The sequence below is a fragment of the Nansenia antarctica genome (assembly GCF_963989245.1).
Source record: "Nansenia antarctica genome assembly, chromosome: 7".
Lineage (NCBI taxonomy): Eukaryota > Metazoa > Chordata > Actinopteri > Argentiniformes > Microstomatidae > Nansenia > Nansenia antarctica.
Genome location: NC_137677.1, coordinates 60,427,183 through 60,454,878, shown reverse-complemented (window position 1 = coordinate 60,454,878; position 27,696 = coordinate 60,427,183). Strand labels below are relative to the sequence as shown.

Here is a 27,696-nt window from a genome sequence, read left to right as displayed (position 1 = left end):
CCTGGGGTTATGACCATCACATCTGTTGCCAGTAAAAAACCTGTAAGATCTCTCTCTCTCTCTCTCTTTCTTTCTGTCCGTTTCTCACCCCTTTTTCCCTATCTGTCTCTGTCATTTCTGTCTCTCTTTCACTATCTCTCTCTCTCTCTCTCTCTGTCTGTCTCTCTCTCTCTCTCACTCACTCTCTCTCTCTTTCTGTGACACTGGATCCTCCTGTCCCTGCACATCTCTGTCACTCCGTTTTCTAAATCCCACATTCCTCCCTCTCTCTCTCTCTGTCTCTCTCTCTGTCTCTCTGTCTCTCTCTGTCTATCGGTCTCTTTTTAAACCTCTGCAGCTATTTGTGTGGCCGTCGGCAACAAAAACCAATCCATAGTGACAGTCTCTCCCTAATCCTGACCTAATAGCCTCTGCTCCCGTGTGAGTCCTAAGACAACACTGCAAAGAAAGGAAGGCAACAAAGGAGAGGAATATATATAGAGAGAGAGAGAGAAAGAGAGAGAGAGAACACAGAGGGAAGACGGGGATAGAACCATGTTTGACGTTCAATCATGGCCCAGATATGGAGATTCATTAGGGCAGCTGACAATGAGACCAGACAAAGGGGGCAGCAGGAGTTAATCTACCCACGATGCATCGCTGCGCCTCGCGCTCGCCCTCCGTCGGGGGCGAGGGGACAGGAGCCTTTATCCTGCGTCGTCGACCGTCACCCTATACCCCCGTCTCGTCTCGTCTCTCTCTCACACGAACGCACATACACACACACACACACACACGTATGTACACACACACAAATGCACACACGCCTTCGGCCTACCTTTCATCCCGTAATCCTGGCCTATGGGATTCTACGAGGCCTAGCCATAATTACCCCCGCGGCCCCGGGGACCCGGGCCTTTTCTGCTCTCTCTATCTCTCCCTTTCTCTCTCCCTCGCTCTCCCTTTCTCTCCCTCTCAACTCCGTCCCTCCCTCTAGACTTTTCATAAACGCGATCTTAATCATCGACTGTTCTCCTGCCCGTTGCCAGGGGAGCCTCCTTGTCTATTGAACCCTACCTTTCAGTACACTGTGTTAATACTGGAGGATTTAACTTTTCCCCCCACAATCCCTGTCTCTTTTCTCCCTCCTTCTTTCCCTCTCTCTATTTCTCCCTACAGCAGCCATCCCGGCCCTGTAGCCTACCCTAGCCTCTCCCTGTTAGACAGAGCTGGCTAAATTAAAAACAAGGGATTTTCTTCTCTCTTCTCTCGTCTCTCAAACCCCCCTTTTCCTTTCTTTTCAGAGAAACAGACTAACACAGTGGGACTCCTTGGGGTTCTCTCCTGTGGTGGGGGTTAGTTAGGAAAAGGATAGATGGAGGGATGGATGGATGGATGGACGGACGGACGGACGGGGGGAAAGGGGACAGAGAGGGGAGGAGAAGGAGGAGGGCAGCATTACAACATTCAGTGGCCCTCGTCACTCATTCATGATAGATCTGCATCTCTATGCACCCCCCCCCCTCCCCCTCGCCCTCCCTCCCCCCCCTCATTCACAAAAGGACCCATGGATGTGCCCCCACCACCGCCGGGCCCACAAAGAGCCCTGGGTTCTATGTAATCTCTTAATGAAGTGAACTGGAGAAGAGGGACCGCTCCCTTTACATAAACCGTGTAGAGCAGGCCTCCCTTTTGTTTCTCGCACCCAACTACAAAATGGATTACTAGAGGAAAGAAGAAGGAGGGGGGGTGAAGGGGGGGTGGAAGGGAGGGGGGCTCATGCAACGGTAGTAAAATAGTAAAGAGTAAACAACAATGAGGTTTAAATCGACACACTGAAGGCCCTACGGTGTGAGTTTTTCTCCTCCACATGAGAGACAGGACACACACACAGCACAGACACACACACACACACACACACACAGGGACAGAGAGGAACACAGAGCGCATAGCTCCAGCATTAACCCATCTCTCTTATAGCCTCCACACACAAAGGCATTCTAACATCTCCATGAACGATAAAAGGAGAAACTTCACAAACCGATGAGGTAGGGAGTCTGGGAGAGACTGTTGAACAGATTGCTGAACTTGAGAATAAAGACGTTAATTATGATAATTTAATTATAATGTATAAATCTCAGAACTTACATATAATCGTATACTTAACCGCTATCTGCAGTGACAACGTTGCTGTGCATAACTTAACATCCCGATAAACGTTGAAAACAGTGAGATTTATTATACAAAATGGACCTAGAAGGTTTACATGTCAAATCTACAGTTGGGCGGTTTTATTGGATACAGGTGGATTGTTCTTTCGGAGTGAGCCTACTCAAACAAGAGTGATTGAAAGTGGCTTTTACTTTACGAGTCTGTCAGCACAATAAAGAAAAGGTAAATAACTATGGGCCAAAGGTGCCTGTCCAGACAATAGTAGCCTATCAACAGGCCGCAGAATAACGTCCCACTGACTCTGACCATTACCTTTGAACTCGTCACCCAGACAGAACGCAAAGAATGTGCACACACGCTAATTCCCCGGAATGCCCTGTGTCTTTGTGGGAGTTAAGACCTATACTTGCTTCGAGAGTGGAAGCTTTTTAGGGCCTTGTTCTAAAGAGAGACAGAGAGAGAGAGAGAGAGAGAGAGAGAGAGAGAGAGAGAGAGAGAGAGAGAGAGAGAGAGAGAGAGAGAGAGAGTAGGGGGGGAGTGTGTGTGTGTGTGTGTGTGTGTGTGTGTGTGTGTGTGTGTGTGTGTGTGACATGCCACGTTAAATGACATACAGTAATTGGAAAGGCGCACATTTCGTGAGCTTAGAATGATAAGGTTCTATCTCCGTTTAGAATGATAAGGTTCTATCTCCGTTTAGAATGATAAGGTTCTATCTCCGTTTAGAATGATAAGGTTCTATCTCCGTTTAGGGCAGTTCAGAGATATTGAGCGTCACAGTTTTTACATTCCATTATGTTTTGTGAGATGGAACCTTTGTATTTGATGAATTACTAACTCAAAAATGTCAACATTTAAAAAAATAACAACACACATGCATTAATAAACACCGAATGGATCAGATTATGTAAAAAAAACTCAATTTTGACAAAAATGGAGATAGAACCTTATAATTCTAACGTCACGATGTGTTGCTATAGCCTACATGGAGAATGTGTCCTTTACGCACGAAGGAGACAGGTATTTTGAAAAGCACATAATGTTGTATATCCCACCAGTAGATGGCACGTACCCTAGTCTTATTTCAGAAGTCATGTTTAAGGTAATGATTTAGAATACAGTGTACTTTTTCAAACATATGCTCATATTAGTAGCCTATTTCTTAATCGAATTCAGAATAATATGTTAATTCGAAAATGTTTTGCGTATTAATTGCCAAATATGCTCGCCTAATGTGCCACAGACGGGAGATGGCTGATCACCCGAAGAGAAATAACCTGTCTCCGTCTTGACTGCGACCCAATGCTCCATGCTAAACGACGTCTTTGGGACCTGCTAGAAGGCCTATTCACATCAATCGTCGCCCATCCGTGCTTCAGTCCCACTCGATGGCTCGCCTCTGCCAAACGGTGAGCTAATAGCCTCATCTAAAACAGTCACATATACGACCAGCGTTTCATATTCTACCCATCTACCGCCGTTTATCTACGTATATCACATTGCGTTCATCGGTTAGGTTACGATTGCTGTGCATCATATAGTGTTTATGCCGCGTCGAAAGTCAACGCAGGGCTTCAGATACAGACGGCTGTTCGTGAGCTTAGAATGATAAGGTTCTATCTCCATTTTTATCAAAATTTTGTTTTTTTACATAATCTGATCCATTAGGTGTTTATGAATGCCTGTGTGGTGTTATTTTTAAAATGTTGACATTTTTGAGTTAGTAATTCATAAAATACAAAGGTTCCATCTCACAAAACATAATGGAATGTAAAAACTTTGACGCTCATTATCTCTGAACTGCCCTAAACGGAGATAGAACCTTATCATTCTAAACGGAGATAGAACCTTATCATTCTAAACGGAGATAGAACCTTATCATTCTAAACGGAGATAGAACCTTATCATTCTAAACGGAGATAGAACCTTATCATTCTAACGTCACGTGTTGCTGCCTCCATTCCGTACGCAGCATATAGGCCAAAGCGAGAGGGATCTATGAAATGCTGAATGAGTCCATAACCCAGAGCAAACACCGCACATCATCTCATATACGCCGCCGACACATGGACCATCGATGCGTAACGGTGCCGGTTAGAGGACCGTTAGAATGATAGTCGGAAAGGCAACAATGGACACCTGTTACGCAAAGATCCCATCAACCTCGTTTTAATAACGCTTAGCTCATCTCAATATTAAAACGAGGGATCATGGGATCTTTGCCTTCTCCTTTTCTGAAAAGAGGGCTTCTATCTTGTTGAATCGAAGCCAAAAAGTTTAATTATTAAGAGAGTTCGAGAGTTTCGTGCCGTGACGAAATAGGGTACAAAGACGAGACCCCCCCCCCCCCCCCCCCCCATTGGGGTTTGACCCCCTGGAATTCCTCGTCTGAGGTTGCGATGTTTAATTCAACTCTGGGGGCTATTTTCTGTGTGGTTACGTTCAACGTTCATGGGGCTGACTTGAGTTAGTGATGGTTTCAAATGAGACCACAAGTTGAAAGGGGATGAATAGCGGCCCGAATAAAAGTTTTCATATCAACGGCTTATTCTTCCAAAATCCATAGTAGGCCTATGATTTATTTTACTGTGCGCCCGTACAAAACCCAAATATAGTATATTATAGGCCCCTATAGAAGTTAGTGAATAGCCTACCAAATTTGCAGTAGGCCTATTAGAATTAAAAAATGATCAAATTGGTCAAAAGAGCTATAGCCCTGCCACCTCCAAAAAAACATGTCAACATATGACTTTCAGACAATTAATGTATATTAGAAATATGCACGTAAACAACTATGGCTATTGTTATCGTCTAATCTAAAGAAATTGTCGCCTGACATTCGGTTAAAACGTCATGGATGTATTGAATACACCACACACCATAGCGAATTTATAATGCTATTTATATTCAAATGTGGCCTCGAGAGGGGGGGAGAAAAGACAGGGTAGGTTTATTATGCTCATAGGCTCTGCGTTTTTTAATTCAAATTAACGGTTTATCATAATTGTCATAAATTATTTTATTATGGACCGAGATGTGGAGCGTAAAAATTAATTTCAAAAGTCAGTTTTTGCCACATTGCCACAACGCCTTCACCCAAGAAACCTCCCCAGTCTCCATAACGAACCCATATCCACCCCAAACACCCTACTAGACGTGTGACGTGGTTAACAAACAAATTAGGCTATAATAAACATAAACAACAACAAAACAGTGCGCTTGTATCATCCATCATCTCAATATCCACGGAGGTTTTGGGGACTCTGGAGGCTATTACCAGCTATTTTGGGACTCTGTCGGCTATTTTACGCGAACGAGTGACCGGTTAGCGCCACGGCGGCCAGCGTAAAATCTCTTAAAAAGAGATGCGACGACGGAGAAATGCACATAAATGTACATGTAAAAGACCCCTGCGCTGACTGTGTACAATGTACATGTCGACTGTGCAAATGTCGCAATTTACAGCTCTATAGGCTAGGCAAAAGATTAAATACAACATCTTGACAAGCTTTTGCTTCCAGAGGCCGTGGACGGACAGCAGTGGCCGACACAAGCCGACTAAATCGTGTCACTTTGGGCACATTCACATTCAGCCGTGCTGTTGCGTGATTCAGCGGGTTCACTTACTTGGCATTGGTGGAGTTCCAGTAGATGGACTCGAGGATGATCGCCCGGGACAAGTTCACCTTGCACGCAATAAACAAAACTCCCAAATAATAATATCTCCACATCGAATCTCCCATTATTGCTGCCTGCCGTCTCCGGGGAGGGTCACAATCCGTTGTATGTCCAAAAAAACAAGAGACGTGAATGTGAAACGCCCAAGCCAAGAGAGTGACAATTAGACTCTATATCCCGTTTCAGAAAAAGCGGAGAAAAGGGGACACAGGCAGAAACCAACCAAGAGACCTGCGGGCCGAGTGAGTCCCTTTAGACGAGCTCCTCTCGAATACAAAACGCAAAGCGGAGACGCACGACAGTTTTTCATTCAGGGGGAGAGAGAAGTGCGTTGATGTCCTCCCTCAGCGGGCCGACGGGAGCGGGTACATTCCTCACAGGACAGGGTGGCTGGTGTCACCAACGATGAATAAATCCCCCGTTTGTCCGGTTCTCGGTAGAAGCCAGCTGCAGGTACCAAATCCAAAGTGCGCAAAGCTCCCTTCGAATAGCAGCAGAGCCAGAGAGAGAGAGAACGGCCCTCCGAGGTATTCCCTTTCAGCTGATGGTGCGCAAAACTGAGGATGAGAGTGGAGCAAAACTAGGATGTCGGGATGGAAGAAAAAAAATGTAAAATGATCAAATCAAATATGGAGATGATGAAAGAAAGCCAAATCAACTCAAATGAAAGTTCTCATACTATGGTTCACCCTTTCTGTCGCGATTGCTGTGGTCATATCCAATGCAAATGCTGGGCGAACACATAGGGATGCTTGAATGCTGCGCCGAGGCTGGATTGCAAGTAACTGCAAGTGACCGCGAGTCGGAATATTTGGCAGAGCTGGCTTTTCCCTGGCTCCGCCCACCGTCGCTCCTCATTGGCCAGGGTAGGAAAGTCAATGGGAATACTCCTGTCAATCAAACAGAAGCAGCGAGACAATTGGCTCAGTTGCACACTGGTTCAGTATTAAGGGAATGAGATGGAATTGTATTGAAGAATACAGTTCAATCACGCTATATTGTAGCCTATCTAATCGTCCACTGACCAATATAGAGATTTTTAAAATCTCAATAAATAATTAAATAGGCCTAAATATGCAATAACCATTACTCTCTGACAGTGATAAGATTGCATAAGAAGAGGGCCGAGTTTACAAACTATGATCATAAGCAACCTAAATGGGAAACGCATGAATTATTGTTTGACCACATTTTCTGTAGACTTAAAATACCTCAATGCATAATAATGTAGGCTATATTTTATTTTAGCCTACATGTTTTATGAATATCATCAGAATCAAAAATAAACAAATGTAAAGCAAAACAATGTAACAGACTCATGTTGGATGTATGATGTCCCGTACTGGGATCGGCTACTGCCTCGAACGGCAAGACAAGGTTTTTCACAAGGCAACAGCGCACACTAGCGGTTAAACACGCAATACATTTTCAACAATCTTAATATTTTTTGTAAATAATGTTACAATCCAAGTATTTGATGAAAGTACAGATTTGTCTATTTCAAAGTATAATATAGCAAATTATTTTATGGACAATTTTATATCACCGCCAACAAAAACGATTGATTCATCTTTGTCTTATGGCTTTCAATCTTTTAGTCAAACGTATGTTTGGCTATAATGTAGGCCTAATATGAGTGTTATTATTAATAAAATAATATTCTTAATAATCATAGGCTAATTATTATAATATTAGGCGAATACTTAAATATGATGCGCCTATCTTATTATCATTAGCCTATGTTATTACAAGTCTACATTGCAATCAAACATGTTAGACATGTTGCCTTTTGTAACTTAAGTGTCTCGAATAACTTGTTAAAGTGTCTCAACTTATTAATTAAAGTCAGATAGCCGAAGACAAGCCTATAATTGGTGAGTGGCCACTGATTTGATGAGCCACCACAAGCCGCACACACCTCTCCAAACTTAATTACACGTTGTCAGTAGAAACGTGTGAAGTTTTCGCACTTTGTAACTGCTTAATTTAATCAGTGCGTATTTAAGGGTGCAATTGCGTATTGCGCTGTTTGTGTAGCTTCGCTGATAATCAGAGAGGTGATATGCACCAGAGAGGTCATTTAGGACCCAGGGTTCAGATCCTCTCTAACGGAATAAACACACAGGAGAGTGTGGCACCAACCTCCAGTCGATGTGGATTGGCACTGGACATTAGATTATCTCAGAAAATAAATTTGAATGACCGTTTAGTTGGAAATAACAAAAGATCTGTTAGATAAACAGGAGGGTGCTTAAAATGACCAGGCAATTAAAGCGCCTTATACGGATGTGTAATAGCCTATAACGGTGTTGTTTATAGGCTAGTGGAGCATTAGTTCTTGAGATAAAGATAATATATTGTGTGATCCTTATAAAATAAAATTTAAAAAGTAGCCTAGAACTGTGGACCATGTCGACATGTTGCCTTATTGTATTACATCTAGCCTATTTTAAACTTAACTAGTAGGCTATATATAGGTGCTTTCTCATGTCAGATCTAGTCTGCAAGCCCGCTCTGCCTCTCGCCTACCCTGGCTCACAATAGGAAGAAGTGTCAGGAGTCCGGGCCGGATAATGTCCTGATGCCCTCGGGAGACCAGAGGAAGAGACGAGTTCCTCCTCACTCCTAAAAATATCTCCTTACCTTGCTAAAACAAGCCGCCAACGATCGGTAATGATTCCTCTACTCTACGCGCCTTTCCTGCATGTCTAGCTGAGAGTCGGGAAATACACATCAACTCTCCGACGAAGAGGCCACGGCCCTCTGAATCCTCCTGCCCTGACACACTCACACACGGAAACACCGCTGAAAGGCATGGCACTCTGAGAGGGGACACTTTGCTGTTAACTAATATAGGCTTAAATTATTAGGAATTATTATTATTATGGTTCCTATAAAAAGTTCAATGAAAAACCAATATAATAATGATGAGGGTAATAAATGAACATTGATAATGATAACAATAATCATATCCAAATGTTTTGGCTCGAATCTTTGTTTGTAAGTTTCTAAAATAACTGGATAGAAAACCACGAATAAAATAAAAATTAAAAAATCAAAATAGCCTACATAATAATAATAATAATAATAATAATAACCACAATAACTTTATAATAATAATAATTATTATGCTGTAGCTCACATCTGGTTTGAAATAATAGCCTATTTAAGGTTTCATCTCTTGTTCGTCATGGGACTTAGAACTGGAACAAATAAGGCTAAATGAAAAAGAAGAAAAACTGCATGAAAAGAAATTCTAAGAAGATTGAATTTTACTCATGTTTCCCTATCCCTTCGCATTTTAAAGTCAAATTAATAGACTATGAATAGACTATGGAAATGGACATTATTATATAGGCTACATGTTTTGAATAAATATGAGCGGGAAAGTATAGGTTATTAAACTTCCAATTTCTTATTGTCCCCTGTTATCTCTCCATCTTTAGGGACAACATTCCTCTGGCTGATCAAGACTTCAATCTAATTTCCCAACTTTTCTCACTTGAAAGGAGCTCCCAGAGCTCAGCATGGGTCTGCAGCCCAAACTTCTGTTTGTTCAGTTGCGCGTTTAGCAGCGAGACACGGGACGGGCATCTCGGGTCCATGGGTGTCCTCCTGGGTCTTATCGTGATCAAACAGTGTCCTGCGAACTTACTATGTATGCACCCACCACCCCCATTGAAAGCACGGGGGCAATTCGTGAGCTTAGAATGATAAGGTTCTATCTCCGTTCAGGGTAGTTCAGAGATATCGAGCGTCAAAGTTTTTACATTCCATTATGTTCTGTGAGATGGAACCTTTGTATTTTATGAATTACTAACTCAAAAATGTCAACATTTTAAAAAAATAACACCACACAGGCATTAATAAACAACTAATGGATCAGATTATGTAAAAAAACTAAATTTTGACAAAAATGGAGATAGAACCGTATAATTCTAACGTCACGACTTTCTAAAGGTTAGGGTTAGGGGTTCTAAAGTGTCCCCGGGACCCATGCTTCACTTCAGCGCTGAGTGGCATGCACTCTTGTGTGTTGTATTGTGTGTGTGCGTGTCCAAACGAGAGTAAGGTTAACCTCTTTAGAAGTGAAGTTGTAGTGAGGACGTTGTTAAGAGGTATAACTCGCATGGACGGTTGCTTTGCGATCGTGCAAGTGGAACATGTGTTCAGGTTTGTGACATGTGATGGACACACCTGAAAGCTAATGCAGGGATTTCTTCAGACCTTCCAAATAAGTCGTGTAATTACCCGTGTATTGTTGACTTGACATTGACAGATAGCACCCACCTACCAATAATAGGGGTAGATAATACATGATGCTACTGTATTGTGTAATAATAAGTTGCTGACAAATGAAAGACGTTGCCAATACTTCCATTAAATGTGGACCAGACGGCCGTGCCGTGACGGTCACTGCCAGGCCTTGTGTAACTCTGGCTCTCCAAGGTGTGAGGAATGATACCTTGAACCAGCAGACGTTGGAATCGTTTATACAACCAAATTAAATGTTTAAACAGGCAAATACACGGGGAAAAAAACGTTACAAAAATGACTGGACTACTAATAATTCATATTATTCAGTCATTATTCTATCTAAATGACAGCAGTAAAACGCCTAAGTTTCTCCCATGAGTTTTACTTAGGAAATAAATAAACCTAACAATCGACGAGCAGATGGACAGAACTACACCTTGATAAATAGCCTATTCACTGGTTGTGGGCTATACAGCCACGAAGCAGAGAAATTACTTATCAGTAATACAGTTTATAAATATAGAAATTAAATGGTCATTATGTGTGTGTGTGTGTGTAAAATCAGTCCCCAACAGCTTGGAAGATGTAGTAAATATGCGCGCACAAGCAAACACGGACATCAGCGGTAGCATTCAAGGGATTTAATGGTGAATTGTTCAGTCGCCATTAATAAGTCAGGGAAATTACCACGAGACACATTTCACATACGCAAGTACCCCTCACATCCACCCGAGGTCAACGAGTCAGACATAAACAACAGTCTCTCGCGCAGACACACGCGCACACACACACTCATGCGGACACACACACACACACACACACACTCTCACTCAAGCGGACACGGACACACACACACACACACACGACCTCTACATTTAGCTAGTCAATCTTACCTGGACTTGGACATCCTTTACGAACCCAAAAGCCATTTGTAGGGCACCTTTTTAAAGGGGGGGGGGGTTAATATATACTACACCAAAACTATAAGGAACTGAGCTGCAATGTCATGGAACCGAAGCCTAATCATTTTTACTCTTACACTTGTGCGATGTGATGTAACAATAAAACTTGAAATTAAAACATGAGTGCACAATTCACCCGTAGATTGATGCAGAAGAACTTCCCTGTGGCTTGTTTTCTTGGTTTGTTTGTATGTATGTGAGTGTGGTGGATTCATTACATTTTCACATAGGAGAGGACATTACATTACAGCCAGTCTAATATTACATCATACAGGAAACGTGTGTGTGTGTGTGTGTGTCCACCCCTCACAGCCATCCCACTCTCCCGGACCAAACCGCCCTAATCATTGAGGAGGGGAACACATATCCGGTAAGGACCCGCATATCGCGGTGCTGTGGGCAGTTTGGGACTTGGCCAGGGATCACCTGTGTGCCTTGCCTGGCGCTTAGTTCACACGCTTGGCTCTGTATGCCGCTAGGAGGAGGTAACGTTGTAACCACGCAGAGAGAATGTTGTAACAACGTTGGGAGAAAAAAACCGTTGAGGGACAGAGAAGGTGTGAGGACTCGGGGGAATAAAGGTGGAAGGCACAAACCCATCAGCTAGACCGGAGGTTACTGTGACCCAACCCTGAATCTGCTGGATATACCAGACACACACACAGGCACAGGGCACAGGAAAGCCCAGGCCAACTCCCAAACTGCGCACAGTTTCAATTAAGCGTTACTGGAGTGGAGACACACACACATACATGTATTTCATCCAAATGTATGGAGTTATACTATAAGCTTGCTCATGTTAATAATAAAAAAAAAAGAATGTTGACAGGCTGCGAAACAATCGCTCAAGGAACCAATAAAGACCCCAAGGGCAGGACCAAGTGACAGCTTTCTTTTTCTACACGACAGTTCATATCCTTAAAAATGAAAATATAAACCCAAAAAAAGTACAACCAATAGTCTTTGTGGGGGGGGTGGGGTGCGGGGGTCAGGGAGTGAGTGGGGGGGGGGGGGATGGGTGTGGATGGACAGTGGGCCAGACGACAGTCTTGGAGGGAGGGAGGGAGGGAGGGATGGAGGGAGGTGTGGGCTGGTGTGAGCCGGCCTCTCCATGCCTCGGTTGGGGAAGGTCTGTAGAGCGAAAGGGGGGCGTTGCAGGGTCGAGAGCGATGGTTCTTCTCTCCCTGGCCCAGGTCCTCTCTGTCATCAGCCTTCCACACTTTCAACACGAAGCTAGCGTTCCAGAGAGGAGGAGGAGGAGGAGGAGGAAGCGGAGGGCAGGAGGAGAGGAGAGGAGGAGAGGTGTAGGAGGTATTAGGAGGGGGATGGATCCTCTCATTCGGTGGCCTTCAGGGAGAAGGAGAGCTTGGGCCGAGACTTCCCTTTGCCCAGGATCATTTTCTGTTCCTCCTTCTGCTGCCGCTGCCGGTCCTGCTCCAACTTCATCCGCTCCTCGTGAATCTTTCTCTGCTCCTCTACGATACGCAACTGCTCCTCGGCCTGGGAGGGAGGGAGGGAGGGAGGAGGGAGAGAGGGGGGGGGAGAGAAAGGGAGGGAGAGAGAAAGAGAGAGCAAGCGAGAAAGAGCCAGAGTCACACACACGACAACAACAGGGTCAGATCAGGATAAACAGACACCGCAGAGAAACCACAACATATTCATGCATCCCCCCCCCCCCCCCGCCCCCCGAAGATATGACTAATCTGTTTGTCTTGTTTTGTTGCCATGTCGACTACAATATTGGCTTGTCCAGGTCGTGCCAAAACCAAATAAACATAGCTTACAAATTAGTAGTGGGACAGACAAGAGTGTAAACATGCGGGGGATAAACACTTGATTGTTAACTGCTCCTGATAACCATCAATACTGTGCCTTTCAATAATGGGGGGTTAATGCCAGCAGTCCTATTTAGTAGGGGTGGGCATCGACGATCGATAATTGATCGATAAGGATCTTGGTCGATCACAAAATAAAACATTTGGTCGATCACAAAAAAAAAAAAAATTTTTTTTTTTTTTTGTGATCGACCAAATGTTTTATTTTGTGATCGACCAAGATCCTTATCGATCAATTATCGATCGTCGATGCCCACCCCTACTATTTAGTGCTTAAGTTAAGTGTTATGGTGGAAGTCTGTAAATCTACGTCAATACCCTGAGAATATCATAACAACCCCACAACTAGGTTTCCATGAAATCTGTCGACTGCGTGTTTCAACATTTTGGGGCAAGGGAAACTGCCCTGCTTCCATTTGGTTGGTTAGGATGGCAGACCTAGGCTAGGACAAATGCATCTAATTCTTTAAAACACTTGAGTTGGCTTAATTTAGTTTGCATGGTACAATGGAATCGATGCAAAAAGCCCCAACAGTGCAAATGTGTTTTTAATGCGTTTTCCCTCCGGCATAATAAGAAAATGCCAGTGAAAGTACAGAGAAAAAGCTTTATTTAAAACATTCCCATTAAATAACAGCAATAATCAATAACAATGAACTAAAGACATTCACTGTTATCTGAAGGCAATCCGAGCTGTTTAAATCGTAAAAATGTTGGTGTACATGGGAAACGGGACAAAAGACATTGCTCACTTCTGGTGCAAGGGGATTGTGGCTCGCTGTGAATTTCTGTTCTTTGTGTTTCCTTATCTCACAAACCAATGTGCCTGTGATGTTGTTTTTCTGTTTGATTCTGACTATTACATCTGTTGTTCATTTTTTGTTGGGGTGATGGTCCCATTGACCTGAAGCGAGTGTGTGGGTGGTTCTTCCCATTTTTTAAATCAGTGAGTAGGTTTAGACGCACTCAATGCGCACGATTATTGCCCTAATTCTGAGTAAGACAATATGAAATAAAATAAAATAAAATATGGAAATGCTGCATACGTATGCCGGCTTTGCCTATGCACAAATTGTGAATAATTTGTTCATTTTTGTTCACTAAACAAAAGCCACTAAATATAAGCCATTTTATTAACTGATTATGCTTGGAAACTGACTACGACGCTATCAATGTATGATGATGGTCAGCAGCGATGTTGACTACCGTTCAAGGAAACTTAGGCAACTTCACGCAGCAAGGACTGGTGGGAGACGCATTATTATTTGGTGACACAGAATGGACAGGACTTCCAATCAGGCATGTGAGTGGTTCTTTTTTACAGACAGATCCGTTTTGGAATGGAAAGCCTTCTGCTTTTTTAAATAAAATGTAATCCCTACCACCTCTCTCTCTTCACATAGGATTTTTTTTTTATTAAGACTCCTACTTACAGCTATTTAATGTAAGGTACGTGTGGGTAGGGCCTCCCTTTATTATGAACACTATATTAATACTGGGTAGGACTTCCCTGTATTAGGAACACTACCGTATTTTCCGCACTATAAGGCGCACTTAAAAGCCTTTAATTTTTTAAAAAAACGACAGTGCGCCTTATAACCCGGAGCGCCTTAAATATGGATCAATTGGTTAATTTGTTGATCCATACTGGTTGTACACGGCGCTCAAGGCGCTCTGTCAAAATGTTTCAGTACGTCTGGTAAACTACAAAGCCGCACCGCTTGCAGCATTACGGTAATCAGTAAACACCGGTATACTGTGCTTACTCACAGTCCCACACCACAAGACCCCAAGTAAAGAAGACTAAACAGAGTTTCCGAGGGAACAAAGTGAGATTCTTGGTGCTTTCAACTTGAAGTTTTAAAGTACCCACTCGATATAATAAACAACAGTTTAACGATCACTAAACACTTATCATTTGTGTATTGGATTCATTATTCTCGTTTGCCGGAGGCTACCGGTAAGGGAGGGTTGACTTGTAAACATAGTTTCGTTTTAGCTCGTGTTCAAAAGCAAGAACTGTGTGTTCATCTAGTTATGTGTAGTTATGTGTTTTTAGCATGTCGATGTTCTCCCAGTATGTTGTCATGTTATTAAAATACAGTTTAGACCTTCGTAGCGATGTGTTTTGTTAGCTGTTAGCCGCTAGCAGCGTTTGTTGTGGTTTGGCCAGAGTCACTTTTCTCCCATTCAGTGTTTGAGGTGAACCATCATTCAAATACGCCTGTCGTGTTCAATCTTTCTCTGATTTGAATGTATGACACATCATTTGAAAGCTTACAATCTGTAGTTTAAGCATGTGTAAAAACTGAAAAAGTACGTTGCACATTTCACCAGGAGCTGTCACATATTGGTTGTTGGTTATAATTGTATAGCCTATTGGTTGTTTTCTGGTGTTGTTTTGCTCTGTTTGTAGTCTACTTGATGTATTTTTATCAGCTGTTAAATCACCACAGCGGTTAATCCACTAATAGAGATAATAGCAGATTGAAAATGCTTGTAGCTAACTACTCTATATCTCGTGGTTGCAGCTATTGCGAATTGCTATTCACGCGAGTCAGCTGTGAATCACCGCAGGTCCTTGACGCTTGTTGCAAAAATGGATGACGAACGGCTGATACTTGAGGTGGAAAAATATATATTTTTGACAGTGGAGCAGGTAGAACGTTGACGGTGACAACGCTCAGGTGGAGCTTGGACAACGGGAAGTTGACACAACACCGATGGAGAGGTGACGCAACGCAGTAGGTGGAGCTTGGGCGTAACGCAACCCCAGTCAAACGTTTGACTGCAGTATCTATTCTATGCGCCTTATAATCCGGTGCGCCTTATAATCCGGTGCGCCCTGTATATGAAAACAGTTCTAAAATAGGCCATTCATTGAAGGTGCGCCTTATAATCCGGTGCGCCTTATAGTGCGGAAAATACGGTATATTAATACCGGGTAGGGCCTTCCTTTATTAGGAACACTATATTAATACTGGGCAGGGCTTCCCTTTATTATGAACACTATACTAACACTGGGTAGGGCCTCCTTTTATTAGGAACACTATATTAATACTGGGTAGGGCCTCCCTTTATTAGGAAAACTATACTAATACTGGGTAGGGCCTCCCTTTATTAGGAACACTATATTAATACTGGGTAGGGCTTCCTTTTATTAGGAACACTATATTAATACTGGGTAGGGCCTCCCTTTATTAGGAACACTATATTACTACTGGGTAGGGCTTCCTTTTATTAGGAACACTATATTAATACTGGGTAGGGCCTCCCTTTATTAGGAACACTATATTACTACTGGGTAGGGCTTCCTTTTATTAGGAACACTATATTAATACTGGGTAGGGCCTCCCTTTATTAGGAACACTATATTACTACTGGGTAGGGCCTCCCTTTATTAGGAACACTATATTAATACTGGGTAGGGCCTCCCTTTATTAGGAACACTATATTAATACTGGGTAGGGCCTCCCTTTATTAGGAACACTATATTACTACTGGGTAGGGCCTCCCTTTATTAGGAACACTATATTACTACTGGGTAGGGCCTCCCTTTATTAGGAACACTATATTACTACTGGGTAGGGCCTCCCTATGCTCTCTTAAAAGCTTCAATTCTTCGTGGCATTGATTCCACAAGATGTTGGAAACAATCCTTTGAGATTCTGGTCCATGATGAAATGATTGCATCACACAATTCCTGCAGACTTTTCAGGTGCACTTTCAAGTTGTGAATCTCCTCTTCTACCACATCCCAAAGGTGTTCTATTAGATTCAGATCCGGTGACGAGGAAGGCCACTGAAGAACACTGAACTCAATGTCATGTTCGTGAAACCAGTTTGAGACGACTTTTGCTTCGTGACTGGGAGCATTATCATGCTGGAAGTAGCCGTTAGAATATGAGTAAACTGTGGCCATGAAGGGATGCACATGGTCAGCAACAATACTCAAATCGGCTGTGACATTCAAGTGATGATTGATTGGTATTAACACAGGGCCACAGTGTGCCAAGAAAACATTACCCACTCCACGGTGAGTGTAGACTATCGTAATAACATGAGGCACCAGTGCTCACCGCTGTGGAAATGTATTTCATTTTTTACTAACAATTGTATTATTTTTTGGGAGGTTGCATTTGGTCCAATGTGGCCGCGAGCAGAACTAATTTGACACCATGGGAATAGTCCTTTTATAATACCACAAATGTATTGATATTCCACATGATCTGTTTGGATTGCTTGTGTATGCTTACTCCAAAATAGAGTAGGGTTACAAAAGCCTTATTAGCCTATATTCAGGGTAATATTGGATTATTAGTGTGCCTGTAAACGTAGTCATTGAATCTGCTGCACACGGTCATACACAGTGAGGTGTCTTGTAGCCTTAGCAAGCCTCTATGAAGGGAGCAAGATGAAGATTTATTTTTTATTTTTTACCGTTGAAACATCCATAATAGCTTGACTGTTAAACCAAAATAAAGACCACTTCCCCATAGGGGATGTGATAACTATATTACATTTTTAAAAATGTGTATTTACTCAATATACTATTTGACCCACGTTTGTCATGGTAGATTACCAAACTCAATGATTACTGAGGAATTCGGAATCTGTGAAATTCCATAGAATCTTACATTACAAGCATAAACATTAGTGTTTATGCTATCTAATAGAAGTGCACTGATGTGAAAGAGTCAACACAAGTAAATGAACAGGAATTAATAAATGTACTGAACATGACTTGAAATGTATGGCATTGTACCATCATTGTAACTCATATTTTATATATAACAGATTTGTTTTTAGTAGGGGTGCAACGGTTCAGTTGGCCCACGGTTCGGTACGGTTCGGTATTTTGGGTCACGGTTTTCGGTACGGTTCGGTTCAGAAACAAATGCTACTATTTATTTACAAACTGTTACTTTACTTTATTTTGCTTATACATAATATGGAACTTTAACATACACATGTATATGTTATGTATATAATGTATATATAATTGTATATAAACAAAAAACACTTTCAAATGTCCAAAAATAAATAAACACTTTCGAAAGTAAAAGTGCACTTTAGCCTTGACAGCTGGTAGCCCGTATACAAACAGGAGGAAAACAAATTCACACTACAAAAGTAACACTTTCCACATAGCGTTCCAACATGTCATGTGTTGTATTCCAACGAGTTGCGACATCGTGGATTAATTTGTGTTTTGGTAAGTCTAACATATCTTGTTTAATTGTCAGAATATGGTGGGCTGTGGTGCTTTTGTGGAAGAAAGTGACTGCATGTCTGATCTTACCCAGGAGGCGGGACACCGGGGTTATTGCCACTGCCTTCTTGGCGGCGAGATTTACGACGTGCGCAAAGCAGCCGATCTGTGGCCCCAGTCCACCAGCTTCATGGATCGCATTTACGATATTTGCTGCGTTGTCTGTTGTTACGGGAATTGTTATGTTTGGCCTCTCCAACTTCCACTCAGTCACTGCATTTGTTAGTTCCTCTGCCAGGTGCGCGCTGGTATGGCTTTCGTATAGTGGACGAGTTTGCAGTACTGCGCTCTTCATCTCACAATCCGGTGACATGTAGTGGACCGTGACAGTGAGGTAACTCTCCGTTGCCCGGGAGGTCCAACCCTCCGTAGTCAGTGCAAAGCTCTGTGTTTTTGCCAAATCGTCTTCAATGCCTCTGCGCGTTGTTTGGTAAATATCGGGGATTATTTTGGTGCTGAATGATGTACGGGAGGGGACACTGTAACGGGGCTCGAGAGTTTTTATCAGATTTCAAAAACCCAAATCTCCAACCACCGAAAAGGGCTGCAAATCCTTTGCAATGAACATCCCCACTGCATTGGTTATTTTTTTGTGTTTCTCTGAAGTGGTAGTGTACGTCTGTCCGAACGCATCAGAGAGAGACTGCTGTCTGCTCACTGACGCTACCTGACTGGCTTTCCTGCTCCCAGTCAGTGTTATCGTTGAGTGGTAGCGGCGAATATGCTGGTTCATGTTAGAGGTGCAACCATTTGCATATGGCACACGCTTTAAGCAGAGCTTGCAGACAGTAATATTTCTGTCCACTGTTTCCCCCCCCCTTATTGTCGTATTCAACGGGAAAAGCGAAATGACCCCACACCGCAGACTTGTAGGAATCCGGGGCTTCCTCAAACTGTTGCGGCGCTCTCAGAGCTAATTTACGAACGCAGCCAAATCGCAGCATAAACCGAAAACCGTCACGGTTCACTAGTGAATTGAGCCGTGGAACGCAAACCGTACCGTCCGTAAAAAAACCGAGAACCGTTGCACCCCTAGTTTTTAGTGCACACTAGTACACACTCTATATTGTATAACATTCTCTATTTACGCAATACAATATTTAACCCAGTTTTGTCATCCTAACTTACCAAATGTAAACAGGGCAATTCAACATTCAAATAATATAGTATGATGAATGTATATTTGGGGAAAGTGAGTGGTGAAGTGGATGTCTTTCTGCAGCAGAGGGAGAGAGGAGAGTGGACAGAGAGAAGAGGAGAGTGGACAGAGAGAAGAGGAGAGTGGACAGAGAGGAGAGGAGAGTGGACAGAGAGAAGAGGAAAGTGGACAGAGAGAAGAGGAGAGTGGACAGAGAGAAGAGGAGAGTGGACAGAGAGGAGAGGAGAGTGGACAGAGAGAAGAGGAGAGTGGACAGAGAGAAGAGGAGAGTGGACAGAGAGAAGAGGAGAGTGGACAGAGAGGAGAGGGTTAGGGGACAGAGAGAAGAGGAGAGTGGACAGAGAGAAGAGGAGAGTGGACAGAGAGGAGAGGGTTAGGGGACAGAGAGAAGAGGAGAGTGGACAGAGAGAAGAGGAGAGTGGACAGAGAGAAGAGGAGAGTGGACAGAGAGGAGAGGGTTAGGGGACAGAGAGAAGAGGAGAGTGGACAGAGAGAAGAGGAGAGTGGACAGAGAGAAGAGGAGAGTGGACAGAGAGAAGAGGAGAGGAGAGTGGACAGAGAGGAGAGGAGAGTGGACAGAGAGGAGAGGAGAGTGGACAGAGAGAAGAGGAGGGCATACCAGCTTGGCCTGAGCGTCCGCGATCTTGCGGTTATTCTCCTCCAAGATTTTCTCCAACTCCTCCCGTTTAGACTTTTCTTCTTCCTAGACGGGAGACACGATGTCATGTTAGCGCACGCACAGGCTAAAGGCTCTGTATCCCTACACACACACACACACACTTACACTTACTAGCACACGCACGCACTGGCATACACTGGTCTTCTTCCTACCGCAGAGACGTTAGTTTTAGCCTCTCCCTCACTCACCATGACCACTCTTACGCATACTTGCAGTCAACCGAATGCTTTTAACACAGGGGTACAAATATACACACGGGGAAAAAGAACCCCCTTTCCTTCTCACCCTCCCTACTGGTGATTAGGCTACCCTCCCGTAAAGGAACTGCTTAAATCACACCTACGGCTTTCTGTTTAAAAAGACATTTAGGGGGGGAAACCCACTCTCGCCCACACTCACAAATAGAAAACAGATAAACGACAAACAATACATTCTAAAAAAAAAAAAGGAAAAAAAAGATTCAATTGCCTCACATTTCTTTATCATCATCATCACCATCATCATCATCATCATCATAAGCAAAGAGAAAAAGGATACAAAAAAAGGAGTGAATAGTTTTGGCTCACCAATGCACGTATACCTACGCATTTTCCTTGCCTGTGTACCTACACAACTTGGTGAAAGCATTCGGCATTAAACGGGTTGAATATTTACTGTCTCGTCCAGAGTGTGTGTCCCCTGCAGAGACAGACAGCGCTCCTGTGTGTGGGGGGGGTACTGCTGCCATACGCGCCCGCGGCATTCCTCTTTAAAACTGACCTCTGCACTGCTAGTCTGTAGCCTGTAGCCTGCAGCCTGCGGCCCAGCCCGCCTCCCTCCCCCTCTCTGAGAGGTGCTCGGGTCACAGTGAGACAGTACAGACTCAGAGTACAGGTGGAGTAAAGGAGAGGGAGGGTGAGGAGCACAGTACAGTACAGTACATGATAGGGCGGGCTGGGCGCCGGCAGGCCAGTGTTAGGAAGGTGGAGTTTACAACACAAGTTGTTGTTGTTGTTGTTGTGTCCAAAAACAAAAATGTGAAATAAATGTTAAAAAATTTGTTTAGAAAAAAATAAACAAATCAGCACCCCTAAGGAGAAGCAGGTCATGAGGACATCAAGAGTACATTTGTTGTTGTTGTTTTTTAAAATAATAATTTAAAAAAACGTGTTAGTTTCAACACAAAAAAGGAATATTATAGAAATAAAAAAGAAAAATAGGGTGAACAGACAGGGTTAGACCAGAGGTTGTTGACCTTTCAAACAGGAAACAGGAAATGGAGGTCCGTCATTGTTATGAATCCCCAAACGGATGCCATCTAATGGGAGCTTTTCAAAACAAGGATTATTAGGAGAGGAGGGGAGGAGGGCTGGTCATAGAATCTACTGGAACTGGACAAACCAAACTGTGCATGAAAATATTTTAAGTTTTATAACAGAATGGAAAAAGAAGAGAGCGCTAAGCTTAGGGAGGGGGGGGGGGCGGGGGCAGGTCCCCGGTTCAGGTTCCTGAAACTTACTGGGTCTAGGTTCTGTTCTTGGGTTTGGAGGGGGTCGTTGAAAAGCTCAGAGGCTTTGGGAATCTGTATAACAGATAGAAATAGGGGGGGGGGGAGGGTCAACGGGGGAGGGTGAGGGGGGCTTGTTGAGGCACTTTGGGGGCACATTTCTCACCCGATTAGTACCGAGCCACTGGCCAGCCCCTGTGAGAGTCAGGGTCGCTGGGCATTGGCTGCCCCTCTCATTCAAACATTAGTACTGTACTGTAAACAAACACTGGGCTTTCATGAAGCTTGACCAGGGCAGGATGGGGGAGGCGGGGTGAGGGGACAATCGTCTGACTATGGGACACACCTTGGGAGGCTAGGGCAGGAGGGGGGAGGCAGGGTGAGAGGACAACCGTCTGACTACAGGAGGCTGGGAGGGAGAGGAGGGGAGGCTGGGGGAGAGGAGGGGAGGCTGGGGGGAGAGGAGGGGAGGCTGGGGGGAGAGGAGGGGAGGCTGGGGGGAGAGGAGGGGAGGCTGGGGGGAGAGGAGGGGAGGCTGGGGGAGAGATGGGGAGGCTGGGGGGAGAGGAGGGCTGCTCAAGCCTGCCTCTCGGCCTCGTCTCAAAATCAACGAAGCGAGAAAGAATTATGTGGGGCTAAACGTGACTGACATGGGGACAGGGGGGCTGACCGGCTAGGGGAGGCTGGGACAGGGAAGGGGGGAGCCTGGGAGATGGGAGGCTGGGAGAGGGGAGGGGGGAGCTGCTGGAGCCTGTATCTGGGTCTGCACAGCAGGTGTGGAAATGCTAGTCCCATAGTAGCCACTACGACTACAACATGAACATAGAGAAAAGGCTAAAGTGGGGCTGAAATATGCAAGTCTGGGAGTGGGGGGGTAAACCTGTGTTTACTGGGGGGCGATAAAAGGACACAAATGTTGGTGGTGACTGGTAACAGGGTGTCAATTTTGGGGGGGGGGCAAAAAAACTCACTCATTATTAGAGACAAAATGGAGATATTTACACAAACAATGAGTCAAAGTAAAAGGGGATGCTGGAGAGGTAGGTAGAGAATGTTTGGGGAAGAAGAAGAATGGGGGGGGGGTGGATGAAAGAATGAAGTCAGTGATTGTCATTCCTCGGCCATGGCAAAAGTCTCACCGTATCCCCCCGGTCAGTGTCCTATGCGCCTGTGCGCAACTTGGCTGTCACCCAATGATTTGACTGAGGTGCCCAAAAAAGTGGCGAACTTCTCTCTCGACACATCACCTGAACGGTAAACTAAATTGGGATAGGCTAAACATATCCAGTGCTCAAACGGCACCTCTTTTTCTGAAAACTCCCATCTCTACCCCCTCCCACCTTGAAACGCAACCCTGTTACCCCCACCCCACTACCCTCTCACCCTCCCTGGACTGGTGCCATGGTCGAGTTGGGCTGGGGGGAGGGGAGGGGGTGGAGGGAGGGTGAAGAAAGAGGGTACCCCACATGCCTCTGGCGGTAGGCAGCGGTGGGGCAGCAGATTGGGGGAGGGAGAGGAGGAGGGGGGCGGGGGGGGGAGCCTGCGTTCCAAACGACCGAGCGTTACCTCTCTAGCCTTCTGGGCTTGGAGCTCGGCCTGCCGCTGGCGCTCCAGCTCCTCCAGCAGCTGCCTCTCCATGATGCGCTTGGCCTCCTCCACGCGCCGCAGCACCTCCCGCTCGATCTCGTCCTTGCGCTTCTCCAGCTCCTCCTCCACCCGCTTGGCCACCATCTCCTCCACGCGCCTCGCCGTCTCCTCCTCTATCAGCTTCTCCTCGATCTCCTGCTGACGGCTGGAGAGGCAGGAGGGGGGTGGGGAGAAGATATGTCTTGAGTTCCCAAAGATACAAAACAGCAACTGACAGGTTACTACTGTGTAATAACATTATATTATGTAATAACATTATATTATAACTCTGGGTAATAACAATTTAATGTAAAAAAAATATATAGTAAGATAGTAGATAGAGAGAGTAATGTACAGTGGACTCCACATACTGTGCCAACGTCATTCTCCATTGAGCTTATTGGGGCACATAACATTGTATTTTTATATTGAGGGTGGGAGGGAGGGGGGTGATAGTATCCATCTATTTTTGTAATTTAATGTTTTACTTTGTGCCAGAAGCAATGTGACAACCCCCCCCTCCTACTTGAAAATGCCCCCCGCCCCCTACACTTGGGGGGGGGGGGGGGGGGGGGTCCTGATGTGATACGACACGACCCCAGTCCACTTTCATGTCAGTGAGCCTGTCAAAACTGGGAGGTAAAGGTAGGTGTGGGTCACTCCAAATGCTGTGGCCGGGGGGGTATGAACAAAAACATAGGGTGTCCTGTTTACTGTTAAAATGTCCTTTAAACTGTTTTAGCTGCACCCTAAACAGGATGCGATGAAGTGTGGGGGGCAGGAGACATTTCCAAGGGAGGGGAGGGGTCGTCACATTGCTTCTGGCACAAAGTTTTAAAAAAAGACGACACTACGACCCCTCCCGATTTAATTTGGTTTGGGTCACAATCAGGAAACCCGAGACTGTAGCCCTTATCTCCTGTCTCTGTCTCTTTGTTGTACATATGTATAACTAGTTAAGTGGCCCCATGGCACTAAAACATCCCATGGCTGCAAAAGACCAGGTGTAGAGCCTGTCAGTGTTGTTGTAGGCATCAGGTGTCAGTGTGCCTGCCTATGCACTAACATAGCACAGTACAATAGGCTGGTCCTCCTGTCGAAATAAACAATACGGAACTACCTAGAAACAATGAAAGGGAACCGAGATATTCTCATGTGCTCGCTGAAGCAGTGACATGGAACTAGGTGACACTAAGTGTCATCGGTGCCATATGTCTCCGGTTGTACATTTTGGGTGGTGATGGGGAAACCTACTCTACCAGTGACGGTGTCCACTGCAGGCCAGGTTGTTTTATTTCATAACAATAAGGGCTGAGAGCTAGGGAGAACAGTGGCCATATTCCTCATTATAAATGAAACCAATATTGTTGGCACATAAAGGCCACAGCCGCAGACGCAGTAGACTAGGCCTAGAGCTCTCACTATGAGCTGTCATCTGATAAGACTTATCAACAAATCCATTTGGGCCATAAATGTCACTTAAACTCAATGGAGAGGGTGTGTGTGTGTGTGTGTGTGTGTGTGTGTGTGTGTTATAAACCCCATTCTATCCCAGGCACGTAAGCAGCCAATCATTAACATTCGCATGTTAGCTTGTTAGCTTAACATTACTAGCAGCAGGGCCTTAAATGTGCTTGTTTACGATTCTGCAGATTGTACCTCACTTTCTGCACAGAACTGTGCAAAACGTGGGACACTTCCTAATTTGCTACATGCATATATATATTCATACGTGAACCTAAAAGTCCCAGGTTGGATTAATACAGGAGGCTAAGCTAAACTACTAGGGCTAGGCCGGGGTGGGTTGGTGGTGGTGTCAGGGCTGAGCTTCGCATCTCTGAATGATCTGCTTGGGCCCTCAAGAACACGTATCGTTAGCTCAGCCTAGCCTCCCAGGTTGGAAATGACTGTATCGCTTAGCCATGTAGCTTAGCTTAGCGAGTTAGCTCAGATCTAACCAGTGTGGTGGAGGGAAGCTAAGCTGTCAACTTGGGGGGGTATTCCATCAACGTCGCTAAAGGAAAAATCTAGGCTTATTTTGACAAGTCTCGCGAGATCTATCAAGATTATGCCTGGATCTTTTGAAGAGTCTCGCGAGACTTAGCGGAAATAAGCCTAGATTTTTCCTTTAGCGACGTTGATGGAACACCCTCCCTGCTATAGCTAGTTTAGCTACGCAGGACGCAGGTTTCCCTAACATAAATATCAGGAGGGGGACTCACATCTTCCTATGTAATAATAGAATAACTAATATAATAAAATAATAAAATAAAATAAAATATAATAAATATAATAGAATAAATATATATATAATATAATATAATAAATATAATAAAATAAAATTATAAAAAAATAATTTGCTTAAAAAATAATAATAAACACCCACCTGCTAATAATAATAACAACATAATATAATAATAATATAATATAATATATAATAATATAATAATAATATTATAATAATAACATAATAATAATAACATAATAATATTAATAACATAATATTAAGGGACTCACATCTTCCTCTGTCTCTCCATCTCGGCCTTCTTCTCCTCCTCCTCCTTCTTCTGCTTCTCGTCCAGGGCGCTCCGTTTGCTCATCGTCCGGCCGAAGATGTCGATCCTCTCCGGCGGCGTGGCCGGCCTCTCCCTCTCCGCCCTCTCCCCTCCTCTCTCCCCCCTCTTCTCCCTGGGTGTTGTTGTGGCCTGTGAGGACCTGGAGCGAGAACGAGACTCTCTGCTGCTGCGCCGCCGGTTCCTCTTGGCCTCCTCCCGGGACTTGGAGCGCTGCTTCTGCTGTTTCTTCAGCGCCCTGGATGTCTCCTGCTTGTCCCGGGGGGAGCGGGACCGGGAGCGGCTGCCGCCTCGCTTCTTGCTGTGCTTGCTGCTTTTAGAGTGTTTAGACCGGCTCGAGCTGCGACTCCTGGAGCGACCCATGGTGTTGATCACCTGAAGTCAACCGTTTTTGAGGCCCTCTCTTTCCACTCTCTTTTGAGTTTAATTCGCACACTAAACGTGTCGGCGGAGAGCCCTACACACGCCTATTGCCTCGCTAATCCCAACAATTGTTGAAAGGTGTTCGCTAAAAACACTGAAATGTGTCAAAATGTAGTCGTTCGAGCGTGGTTGTTTATTCTCCTCTTCCACAACTTGCGGCGCTAAAGCAAGATGGCGGACTAGTTTTCTTTTTCCCAACATGCAGTGCATTCGGGTGTCTTCGGCCATTTCCGACTAGAGTCGGGCTGCAGCGCAAACGACGGTTCACCTAAAAGTTTATGGAAGCATATAGCTGACTAAATTCAAATGCTAATGCAATATGAGATTGCAATTGCATGTTCCACTTTTGCATGCATTCTTTCAGACAATATTCAAATTCAAATGCAATTGTAATGATTTGCATTTTCATTTTCATGTACCTGATGTGCACATTCGCTGTCAATATTAAAATTATAATGCAAAGCCATTTGACATTTAATTTTCAAAGTCATGCGCTGCTTTGTAGCTGACAAAATGCAAAAGTTCATTCTAATGTGCAAATGATTATGCAATCCCAAAATAGCATATTCATTTGCCACTTTTGCCTGCGTTATTTGAGTCAATATTCAAATTGTAATGCAATAATGTGATACGCAATTGCATTGACATGTTCTAGGAAACACACCGCTTTACAGCTGACAAAATTCAAACTCTCTATGCAATTCAAACGCATCCGGGTACTTTGCTCTCCCGTCATGTCCACGCCCCTTTTTGGGTGATAGAAGTGGAGAAGTTTGACTGGCGGTCAATGGAAATGTCTGGTCTTTGCTACTTTAATCCGATAAAATAAGAAAACCGTAGTGCTTTTTAGATATTAGGAGCCCAAATCCGATGGCCAGTTAGGCAAACTATTATATAGTGTCGTTGCCGATCAATGATCGTAGGAGGCATGAATATGATTTAGGGGGTATTTAGTATAACAGGCTGGTTTATTGTGAGTTTACTTGTTTGTTTATTGCCTTGATCACCGTATTGAGAAGTCATATGGTTATGGGGGGTGATATTGCAAAGGTAATTTAAGCACCTGCGCACCTTGCATGGCGGTAGTGGAGAGAGAGGGGAGCGATGTATTTTTGTTGACCGCATTATACGCATATGACGCAGATGAACCACTGACCTCATGTCTTTTAGCTTGCTTTTATAGTTGTTTTTATTTTCTTAATATAGTTGTCTTTATTTGCACTTGACACCACGGGCCTCATTGTCTCTTAGCTTGTTTTATAGCATTTTCGCTTTTTAATTTGTCTAGTGTGTAATATTTGTGATATGTTATGTGGGTTTGTGAATATGTGAATATGTTTTTCTGTTTTTGCACCTTCAGAAGAACCACTACAATGTCATTGTATAGGCAACTGTACAAGGACAATAAAGTCTATTCTATTCTATATTCTATACGCATTGTTTGTTATTTTTCTGGTTTTGATCGCTTATGGATTATTTTTGTATGTCGCCAAGTTTGATTGTTCTATTCAATAAATGCTCTAAAACTTACTTTTCATCTCAGCGGATTGTTTGGCGCGTCATACAATTACCAGCCCAGACCCTGCTTGGGTCTCTCA

At 44.1% G+C, this 27,696-nt stretch overlaps 2 protein-coding genes across 5 annotated transcripts in view; both read right to left on the bottom strand.

Moving 5' to 3' along the window:
• Positions 1-5,891, bottom strand: part of efnb2a (ephrin-B2a) — a gene marked incomplete at both ends in the record, with an annotated part of 22,900 nt that extends 17,009 nt beyond the window's left edge. The window contains one exon of the mRNA XM_080536420.1: positions 5,776-5,891. Within this exon, the coding sequence (XP_080392546.1) occupies positions 5,776-5,891 (116 nt within the window). The remainder of the gene's footprint in view (positions 1-5,775) is intronic.
• Positions 5,892-10,709: 4,818 nt separating this feature from the next.
• LOC308162275 (arginine and glutamate-rich protein 1-B-like) lies at positions 10,710-26,252 on the bottom strand. Of its 4 annotated transcripts, XR_013937586.1 has the most exons (5): positions 25,620-26,252; positions 23,043-23,304; positions 20,102-21,551; positions 19,931-20,014; positions 12,505-12,545 (listed from the first exon to the last, which is right to left on the bottom strand). XR_013937586.1 is itself a non-coding variant. In XM_080536417.1 (4 exons), exons 1-4 carry the CDS (start codon positions 26,036-26,038, stop codon positions 12,381-12,383), a joined length of 930 nt encoding a protein of 309 aa, XP_080392543.1. In that variant the 5' UTR covers positions 26,039-26,252; the 3' UTR covers positions 10,710-12,380. The 4 variants fall into 4 exon arrangements, 2 of the variants coding, with proteins under 2 accessions (XP_080392543.1, XP_080392544.1); XM_080536417.1 differs by lacking the exon at positions 20,102-21,551 and having other exon boundaries at positions 10,710-12,545; XM_080536418.1 differs by lacking the exon at positions 20,102-21,551 and having other exon boundaries at positions 10,710-12,545; positions 23,043-23,268.
• Between the last annotated feature and the right edge of the window lie 1,444 nt (positions 26,253-27,696).